The 10,808-nt window shown below is 41.1% G+C and overlaps 2 protein-coding genes across 2 annotated transcripts; one reads left to right on the top strand and one right to left on the bottom strand.

Annotated features, from left to right (window-relative positions):
* Nucleotides 1-389: 389 nt before the first annotated feature.
* Nucleotides 390-4,608, top strand: LOC307268432 (angiopoietin-related protein 5-like; the record flags this gene model as incomplete). The annotated part of the gene is made up of 4 exons (XM_080051063.1): nt 390-421; nt 2,461-2,528; nt 3,079-3,258; nt 4,313-4,608. 4 exons carry the CDS (start codon nt 390-392, stop codon nt 4,606-4,608), a joined length of 576 nt encoding a protein of 191 aa, XP_079907189.1.
* A 682-nt stretch (nt 4,609-5,290) lies between these two features.
* Nucleotides 5,291-10,585, bottom strand: LOC307268414 (NXPE family member 3-like; the record flags this gene model as incomplete). The annotated part of the gene is made up of 5 exons (XM_080051035.1): nt 5,291-5,844; nt 5,933-6,148; nt 7,060-7,130; nt 8,873-9,168; nt 10,196-10,585. 5 exons carry the CDS (start codon nt 10,583-10,585, stop codon nt 5,291-5,293), a joined length of 1,527 nt encoding a protein of 508 aa, XP_079907161.1.
* Between the last annotated feature and the right edge of the window lie 223 nt (nt 10,586-10,808).

The following is a 10,808-nucleotide window of genomic DNA, read 5'->3' as shown; positions in this document are numbered from 1 at the left end:
TCAGAACGATGTAATACTTAGCTCAGTATGTAAGGGTGGTGAGGAACTGAAGTTTAGTGTCTAGGCTTAGTCGTTTACTAGGTTTATGTGTAGTCCCATTGCCCATTTATTTGCCTTTCAAAGGCTTAAATGTGTAGCTTCTCTCAACTGTGAAGGCTGAACTTTGCAAAGAGTTGAGTTGTGTGAGTTGTTCTGCGGTTTAGTTTTCTTTAAACATGCATTGGAGTGACACTGTTGTGCCACTGTAGTGTACATTGAAAAGATTAGATTTCTCTTGAAAATGTTATGATATATGTTTTGCATTATCGATTTACATGCCACTTTTAAACTTTGGAAAATCAGGTCAGAATGAAGAGTGTGGCTGCGTATTGCGGGCTCGTCTTGGCATCATGTCTTTTGTGCTGCGCAGATTCTTTTCAAGGTACGGTGTATGTTATTCTTGCTTACGGTATACTTTCAAATTTCCATAATGTATACAAAATATAGAAGGCACATGGCATACGTATCCAGAATCATCCTTGTTTTTTCCTCTTGTCAAACCTCAGGAACAGACTGCACTCAGATTAAGGCTCTTTCTCCACAAGCAGCCAGCGGGGTTTATGTGATCCAACCTCCCGGACTTAATACCCCGTTACAGGTATCATTAAACGTGCACTATGTTACTTTGGGTTTGTCAGAGAAGTGAACATCTTTTAATGTACTGTATATTCTCATCACTGAATAAACAAACTTTACTCACAGGAAAATTTGATCCCTGGAGCACTGTTTGAGGTTATAAAGCTAACTGAAAATTTACTGTTTCACTGTTGTTGTTGTTGTTTTTTAAAGCAGCAGGGCCCACAGTTTTCTTTACATACATATTCTAGTCTTACATTTGGTTCCAAGCGTATCAAAAATGTTTATTTTTGATTTATAACTCAAATTAATGAGGTCATACTGTGCCATGTCCAGAGGTAACCCCTGATAGTCGACTATTCGGCGTTTTGATCAAAGGAGCCCGATTCGACTGACCATCCCACAGTCGATATGTCTCAAAATGTGGTTAAGAAACAAGGATCATTCAATTCCTTCTATATGGTGCTAATGCTTATGCTAAATTTGTTTGATTTTACAATGGAACTGTTTTGTTTCTTCCAATATATCATACATCAACTATCGTTGTATACATTTCAGCCAACGATACTGGTAATAAAAGCTTTAAAATAAGTTGCGATAAAATAAATTCTCATGCCAAGTCAAGAAGACAAACTGTAACAGGTTGTTTCTGCCACTTTGTCTGGCGTGGAAAAAAAATGTCTCCAATGAGAATATGGATTAATGAGCAGAAGAAAAAAAACATGGTTGGGCTATTGGTCGACTATAGGCAAGATTCAACCAATCAGATTCGACTATGTACATGCTTAGTCGGGGACACATGACATGTCGCATGTTTTTGACACATTATTTAATCTTTTCTAAAGCCCTGTAGAACATGTCTCAGTGTTTGGACAGTGGGTTAAAAGTCTTATAGATGGTTTTCTTTACACCTTTCACTGATGGTGCACTCTAAAAAGAAAATAGTTGAACCAACTTAATTGAATTAGGGCAACCGGTAACACACAATTGAATTAAGTTTATTGAAATAAAGAATGTAAGTTACACTTACACAATTGTTTCAAGTCAGATCAACTTAATAGTTTGTTTGTTTTCAAATCAAAAGTTTGCATTAATCCAACTTATAATTAAGGGACGACAACTTAAAATGTCAGTGTTTTCTGAATCAATTTCTTGTTTAATCCTAAAGTAAAATATTGCTTCAGTAGAACCTAAAAGAAAATAGTTGCACCAACTTAATTGAATTAAGGCAACCTGGACTAAATGTTTGTTATGTTGCTGTTTGCACCGTGAGCGAAGGGGATGTTATATTTCATTGGGCAGATGTGTTTCAACCCTATATAAGTTTACTATGTCCCCTATTTGTTAAAATTCTAAACATAGACAGCAGCTTCTGTTTGTTACTTCAACACACTTGTTACAATATATCAAGTTCAATGGAATGATTAATTTCTTTTGTAATTTGTCTCCTGAGTTGAACTAGGGATCTGCCTTAAGAGTTCCTCAAACCGTTCTGTTATAACCAACAAAATCACGGTTAGTTCACAAAGAGATATTTTATTAAAACAAAATGCATAGTGACGTAATGGAATGAAACATCCCCTTCACTGAGGGTGCAAATAGCAACATAACAAAGGTTTAGACCAGTATACGTCATTGTGGGAAAGGGGGCGTTAGACAGGAAAACCTAATTGAATCGCTTTAATTTGCATAAGAAAATCAAGTCAATGTCAGGTCAATGTAGTAAAGTACAATTTCAATTTGATGTAATCCACAAAAGTACATTGCCATCGCTAAAGCAGAAAACTGAGTCAGACTTATTCAAAAAAGTGCGTTACTTCAACTTTTCAAAAATATACTTTTTAGAGTGTGGGGAGCGCTCTCCTTCGAAAGGAAATGGGCAGAATATAAAGAAGGTTTCGGAAAGCTGACACGTAAGTACTTAACTGCAGGGCGTTTTGTGTCTTCATGTTGTCTTTGTTGAGCTACATCTGTTTGTTGAGTTAAAAGTTGTAATGACTGTGACACAGCCTATTTAACACAATACAACCCTTTGCCTTGAGGTCACAGAAAGCTAACATGCTTTTAATGGCTTTTGCAAAGTGTTTTGAATAAAGGCATCATCCAATGCTCTACATGTACTGAATAATGGATTAGTTAATTCATTCATTAAAGATGTTGTCAGTGATTCTGGAGAACGGTGGTGGTCAATATCACTTTTGTGTCAAAATCAGATAAAATCCGCTATCTGTCGGTACTATATATGAACTGAAATCTGGTGTGAATACACAGCTTAGGCTCTGTAAAGTGGTATGTAAGCAAATAATATGTAAACAAAGGGGGCCAACCGTATAGCTAACAACATGCCAGTTTATAGAGCCTAGGCTGTGTATTATCGCTTTTTTGTCCAGCATACACACTACACCGACAGGTAGCGGATCGAAAAATCTAAATCCTATTCTTGTGTTCTGTGGATTCTCGTAGACGACCACTGGCTCGGTCTGGAGAATGTTCTCTCTCTGACCAAGACCAAGAAGTGGACCCTGAGAGTGGACCTGTGGGACCACGAAGGCTCCACTGCTTTCGCCCAGTACAATAACTTCAGATTGGGCAACGAGGAAGCGGCTTTCAAACTGCACGTCGGGACATACAGTGGAACTGCAGGTAATGCACGTGGATTATGTTGAACTTTTCTCCATATTACTTTCCTTATTATCATTATCAGATAATTGTGAAGTCTGAGAGCACACCACAAAGATGGAGGTTTTATCAAGTATTGCTGTTAAATTGGAAAAATTAAGATGTTTCCCTTAAAACGTGATGCTTCCCTTTTAAGATGTTTCCCTTGACTTTAATTTCTCTGCTGACAACAGTGCCCTCTTTCTGTTTAGGGGCATAAAGCAATATGTAGAGCATTTAGAGGATGGTCTCATTTGTAATGTGTCCATATAAATGGTGTGTTGATCTACACCTTGTGTTAAAATGCTTCATGCTACTTGACAATGAGGCTCATTTATGCTCCCATTTGGTGTGTAAATAGAGAAGTACATTTTTAGCTTTATAATCGTCACTGCCCTAATACTTCCATGTGTCCTGTATGTTGAAATGAACAGCGCCAATACAAGTTACTCAAATAGGAAGAAGAGTCAAACTGAAAAAAACTGAAGAAAGAGCTTTAGTGATATCAACATAGGGATAAAAAGAGTCAACACTGGAGGCTGTCTTGTAAACAGTAGGGGTCTATGAGGATATTAATATCACAGCATGTCAAACAAACTAGTCTCGCACGGACTTCCACTTCTCTTTTGCTGCTGTCAGCCTGCCGTCTAGCTGACATTCAATTCCCATCTGATCTCTGCCCATGCTCTGTTGTAGTTGTCTGCCCCTGAGCAATACCTCCACCTGTGATAAGCACACCCCCAGATACACCCGAATCTAACCCAGCAGTTAGATTCAACCCAGCAGTTAGATTCCGGGCCAATCAGAGCAGACTTTGCTTTTTGGGAGGCGGGGATTAAAGAGACAGGCTCTAAAGTGGAGCGTTTCAGACAGAGGCTGAAAGAGGAGATTTAGCAATAGCACAGTAGGGTATATAAAGTTTAATTTTTTAGACACTACACCATGAACACAGTTTCTAGTATAAACCCATATAATCATTTTGAACCTCAAAAATGATCATTATATGAGATCTTTAAATGCTTTCAAACTTTGTCCAAAGGTGATGCCATCCGTGGCGCCTATGCAGGCGTTGACCAGAATGGCTCTGGCTTCAGCACCAGCGACAGGGACAATGACGGCTGCAACCCGTGCATCTTTGGTGGTGACATTAGAATAAATAAATGCACCTCTTCACACGGTGACGGTTGGTGGTACAGCCGCTGTGGCTCTGCCAGTCTGAACAGCCACTGGCATCCTTATGGTAATCACATTTTAATAAGCCAATTCATCAAATGGTCAACATGGAAACGTTTCCAGTCCTTGAAGGCCACCAGAATGATGATCAAGTCCGTGTGAGACGACCCAACACACATTTAACTTGCACATAGTGTTTAGTCTGTTTAAGCAATATTAGCACTAACAGTAACAATGTGTTTCTGTATGAATAAGAAGTAGAATAAAATGTAATATGATACATATTCATTAAATGGTTTGGTTTACACAACCAGTTCTGTTGACTTTTAATTACTTTTAAAACACACTGTGTGTTTAACAGTTACAACTATTATATAAATACTTTGGTACAAATAAGTCCCACTTCATATTTGGTCTTTACATACATTTCTTTATCTTAATTGTATACATAGGATAGTACCAAAAAGTGCAAGACTTTCCATCAAAAGAGAGTGCAGAATTAGAACCCAGTTAACATTTAATTCAATATTCATAATTCTGTTAACAACAGTGTCTTGTCAACAGTATCTTGTCAAGTGTTTCACACATCTACTATGATGATGGTAGAGTGCTGTATTAAACGTTAATCTGGATTTTGCCATAGTTGGTCAATTGGGTTGAGATCTGGTGACTGTGCAGGACATAGTATATAATTCAGATCAATTTCATACTCATCAAACCATTAAGAGAGCCCTCATACCCTACGGATGGAGAAATTGTCATCGTAGAAGAGGTAGTCATTTTCAACATATAAACTTCGTGTGCGTGCTTGAATCCCCACTCCTCTCCCCGTACATACAAACATCTAGCCGCCCTTTGTAGGGCATATGTAGGACAAGAGAACGTCAATCATATTCTTAATGATTGGAGGTTGTGGGTGGAGATCGTGTGGCAGGTGGTGGGCCAGGCTCATCTCCCAGGCGTCCACCAGACGAACATTCAGATCTTTGAACATGGCTTTGAGCACCTTGTCATGCTGCAGTGAGTACCAGTCACTGTTGGTTAGCGACTCGTAAAGTGTCAGAGCTTTGGGGTTGGCGGTCCGTATGACGACCAGCGTGCCCGGAGCCCTGTCCAGCAGCCGCACCACAGCCCTGCGGATGCCCTGCAATCGACGGATGTAAACCTCGATGGGGTAAGTGCTGAAGTGAGACCAGATGCCAACAACGACAACAGTGTTGGTACCTCCGTTTAGTCCATCTAGTTCATTTGCAATGTAACGCACATCACTGACCGGGATAGTGGCAAAACGGAGAGGAAAACCATGGCAGCGAAAAGTCACCATGATGTTGTTTGCATAGTCAAAGGCCATGAAAGGTCCATCTTGCTTCCGGCTGTGCAGGTTGAATTCCTTAAGATCTAAAAGTATTGCAGAGGGAACAGATTAACGGATCAGTTAAAATGAATTAAATCAACTTGTTGACAGAAACCTTTATGAGTTACATACCTGGTGCTGTTGCTAAGAGGTGTTCAAACCACTGCCTGATGGTGGAGTCTCCATAAAGATGTACCACCTTGCCTTTCAGACACTGACTAATAGAAGAAGAAGTGTAGAAGTGTTGAAGTGGTGAATCGTGGGGGCCCCCTAGTGTCCGCCACACACCCTGGTAGTAATAGCCAGAGTGTCCAGACTTCCCACTACTGGTCTTCATCTCTGGTTGACCTGAGAGGAATTAAACGGATACGGATTATTTGTAAGATACTAATAGCCAACAACACCTGAGAAGACCAAAAGCTAAGGTCTCTCCCAAAACTGTCCATGGTACTCAGCCCCCAAGAATGTGAATGTCACGAATAAATATGAATTTTTAATAAAACAAATAGACGGTTGGTTTTGGTCTTACCATAAGATTTGTTGACAGTAAGATAAACAAAGAATACTGTTAGCCTCATCGTTTTGCTATTGTGTCTGTTTTTAAAAAGGGATCTTTATTTTATATCAACTTTATTGGACTTTCAATATAGGCCTACCGACCTCATCTACCTCACCAGGTGTAGTATGAATGGCCTTCAAAAAAATAAAAAATAAACATGCTGCCAATGAGGACGTGAGAGCAGCACCTCTTTTTGGTGGTAAACGTGGCTAGTGTAACGGCTAGCTGCTAAAAGTGGCAACATAAAAAATATGAAAATGGACGTATAAAATAATAAAGTGCCAGTTATAATGTTACACTGGTACATGAAAATAGGTGGAAAATAACTTCATACAGTTCTGAGAAAAAGACTGCTAGCTGTTGCTCTAAAATGAAGTTGACATACTTTTTGTAGTTAACGGCTGCTATTAAGTGATTTTATGAACCTCTTATCCTTACTCCCAAGCTACCAGATACACTTCTAACAGCTGGTGCTACGCTAATGAGCTTTTAACCTAGAACTTCATGCTGCCAGTGCTCTTCTCAAATTAGCCTGAATATATGTCTGTACAGGAAACCGCTAGCCAGACAAAGGGGGTAGCCTAGGCCCATATCATTTAAAATATATTTTTCTTGGTCTGTTTTATTTTCGTCTGTAAATTAGGTTTACAAATTATTATTATTATAGACTGTGGTGGCATTAACAAAAGAGGTGCTTTACCTTTTTTTTTAGGCAACACAGTAACATTGGCAGCTCCTGAAGCCCGAATGGAAACTTTCATGTTGATACCACTGGAGAGAAATCAATCAATCAATCAATCAAACAACTTTATTTATCCCAGAGGGCAATTCAGTTCAGCAGTCCTACACATACTAAGCAACACATAACAGACACTATACAGCAAATAAAAAACAATAAACAGGACACAGGATATGTCAGAGAGACACAATGGCTGGGCATGAGTAGGCCTGCACAGTTAAAAGAATAAAAAACATCAGATCCAAGTAAATAAATAAGTAAGGTACCTAACAATGACACTGATACCCAAGTGGTACAGCAACAAGAATCATGTCCAGACACTGCTGTCCAGGTTTAACAGCCTGACAGCAGACGGAATAAAAGACTGAGAATAGCGCTTCGTTTTCCTGCTTGGTGCTGCAAAGCGCCGGCCTGAAGGCATTAATCTGAATTCTGGGAAGAGGATGTGGTCCTTTTGGTTTACTATTGTTTTAGCTTTTTGGACCACGCGCCTCTCCCAAAGGGAGAATAAGGGTGTATTCACACATGCCGTGTTTAGTTCGGTTGAAACGAACTCAGGTGCACTTCTGCCTTCGGTGCGCATCTTTCAGGCAGGTGTGAATACAGCAATCGCACTCGGGGGCGGACCAAACAAGCGGACCGAGACCCAGCTGAAGAGGTGGTCTCGATGCGCTTCAAAACGAACTCTGCTGCAGTTCGTTTGTGGTGTGAATTTGGCCGGACTCGATCCGACCCAATTGCAGGAAGCACTGCGCCTTTGATTTCTTTTCTTTTCTTTTTTTTCTTTAATCGCCATCAGCTTCACATTATGGGAAAGTGTTGTTGTCGCCGTTGTTAGGAAGATTAGTTGTGGTTTGACCGGGAGCCCCGAGCGAAAATATTACAGTTGATAATGACGCGTACACATGCTTATATGTTCAGCGATCAGATGGAGAGGGGAGCGTCTCCCGCACAGTGCCAACAGGTTCACCCTGCGCTTTGCATGAAGTGTGTGTTTTTATTTTTCTTCCCAACGTGACCGTCAATACTGTCCCTGTGTCAGTTTGGAACACCCAGCTGATACACTGCTTAATCAGCTGAGTGTCAGCTTGAGCCTATTCTTCTCTCGAGCCGCGCGTCCAACAGCAACAATACAGTAGGCTATACATTATGTTTCACATCGTAGGCTACAAGCCACATAACGTGGCATTGACTTAGGGCTACATATTATAACCATATGAAACAACAATAATTAGATTTTCTTCTTCTTTATTTATAGGCTAGATGTAGGCCTTTTTATTATTTTTAACCCCGTATTACAGTATATCAATGATATATTTCGCAGTTTTTACTTCGTTCTTCCTGCTTCTCTCCACCCCAGAATGTCTGTCCAATGAATGAATGACCTCAGATCACGTGTGGTTTTGCTTCGTAATGCCGGTTTCACTTGCAAAAGAGGCAATATGAAAGTGGACCACACCAAACAAAAAAAATCTAAACTCTATTTGGTCTGGACCAAAGCAAGTGAACTAACGGACTTTCCATGTGTGAATACACCCTAAGTCGTTTTGTCGAACTCTGATTATTTTGGAGCACACCTTTACAATGCTGAAGCCCACATGACAGCTTGAAAATGGTGATAACATGTGAGTGTCATGTTTAATTAAAGTCAACTTGTGTGATTAGGACTGACTATTTTGATTTGTAATATCTAAGGCTCTAAACACCTTTAGGATTAACACTCTAAGTACATACAGTATTTATTACAACATGCCAGTCCTGTCTGCTTCCTCACCTCTTAAAGAGCTTCTCCTCCATTGCAGTGATGTTTTGGTTGAATCCCGCTCTGGAGTGGTCGATCCTAGCATCACAGCTCAGCTTCTTAGGCTTATAGCAGAACCAAGACTCGCCTGTATAGAGGTCGGTGAAGTTGCACAGGGGCTGCTGGGTTGAGCGCAGGCAGTAGTTACAGGTTGTAATTTGAGAGAGTAAGTTTGATCGGAAGAGGCTCTGGAAGTAAACCCTGTCTGGCTGCTCGCTGGTCAGCCTGCGCAGCACTGCGACAGCCTCACTGGGGTGAACCAGCGTCACCTGAAAGAATAGACATTGTCTCAAGTCCAGTCATATCAGTAAAGACAAATGAAAGGAATACTACTTGAATCTGCACACTTTGTTTCAGGCCTAAATCAGATATTGAAGAATTGACCATTCACTTGAATCATTTCCCTTGAACAGCAATTATCCAATCATAGTTTAGCAACCGTAACTAAGCACAGATGGTCTGTCAAGCGTTGGATTTGTAAATGGTGTGCATTGGGTTGTAGTTAGAGAGATACTTTGCACTTGAAAGTATTTAGAGAGTGGTCTATTGATTCAAAAATCAAAGAGGGAAAGCAGTTTGTTGTAACATTATCTGTGCATTTTAGCATAAATGTTTAAACAGGATATTACTTTGGTCTGAAACCGCAGTCCCATTGTCTCTCAGAAAAACAAAAGATTTGCCTAGTGGAAGCATACATCTGCCTCCATCATCTTGCCTGGCGAGACCAGCCTGATCTTGGGAGGTTCACATTCCTTTCTCTCCCGCAAAACAGTCTGGACCTTCGCCCATTCAAAAAAGACTGGTTTGACCACTACATGAACCAATCAGAGGCTGCCCTTCACCAATGGATGGAAAGTGAGGAGGGCCCAGTATGACTGGTGGCTACTTACGCAGGGCATTTCTATTTTCATTATTTTATGTATTGAAACTAGATACATGTTTCAATTATTTTTAGTTTTACTCCTTATGTGGATCAACATGTCTATAAGAGTCTATATCAAACATTTGACGCTTGAAGGCTACATCTCAACGCTCGTGTTATTCATTGAGGGGGTTTGGTTGGCTGTATACTTTTGGTTAGACAACAACATTACGAGGACAGCAAAATCAATGTGAAGCTTTCAAAATCAGGCTTGTCTCGCCAGACTATCTGTTATCATTACAAACTGCACATGTGCTATGCAAGTAAATAGGCGTAGGTGCAGTACCTGAGGGGTGCAGGGCTTAAATGCATGGATTGAAGTTGAACGCTTGCAGTACAATAACATGTAACATGATGTTTTTTTTTATCATCACCTCGACCTGTGCACTTCCTTCCCATAGTAAAGGGAACACCGCGGAGTAGGAGCCATTGAGATGATCGACTACTTGCCCCGCCACGCCCGCCTCAAGCGATGGGTTATGCAAACGGGCGAGTAAGAAGTCTCCCCCGTACTTCTTGCGAAGGCCCTGGAAGTTGTACAGTTTGATGGTAACCTTCAGCTGATCCCCTGTGTGCCACTGCCTCCCTCCCTTCTGTGGTAGAATGGTAAAGGTGCTGCGAGCCGGATCACTGGTCTGCTCCAGGGAGTGAGGATGTGGCGACGAGCGGGGACTTTCAGGCCAAGCAATGGACTCTAGTAGGAGGAGTTCCTCTGCAGCGTCCATAGAAGACAGTGGCTGGAAAGTGCAGGATCCTGGTGGCATTTCAGGGTGAGAGGGAGCCATTTTGAACTTCACATCATGCTGAAACAGACAGAGGGGATCGGGAGTGAAATGGCCATGAGGATGCATCAAAAAAGTGTTCCGAAAGAAAATTCAACAAATGCAACAAAAGCGCAAAGGAAGGGCGCCCTTAGCTCAGTTGGTAGGGCGTCCCCCCCATGGGCCTCGGCCAGCAGCGGACCCGGGTTCGATTGCAGCCCGCGGT

Source organism: Ammodytes marinus (assembly GCF_949987685.1).
Source record: "Ammodytes marinus genome assembly, chromosome: 22".
In the NCBI taxonomy this organism is placed as follows: domain Eukaryota; kingdom Metazoa; phylum Chordata; class Actinopteri; order Uranoscopiformes; family Ammodytidae; genus Ammodytes; species Ammodytes marinus.
Note: the sequence above shows the minus strand (reverse complement) of the source record. Positions and strands in the feature narration are given on the sequence as shown.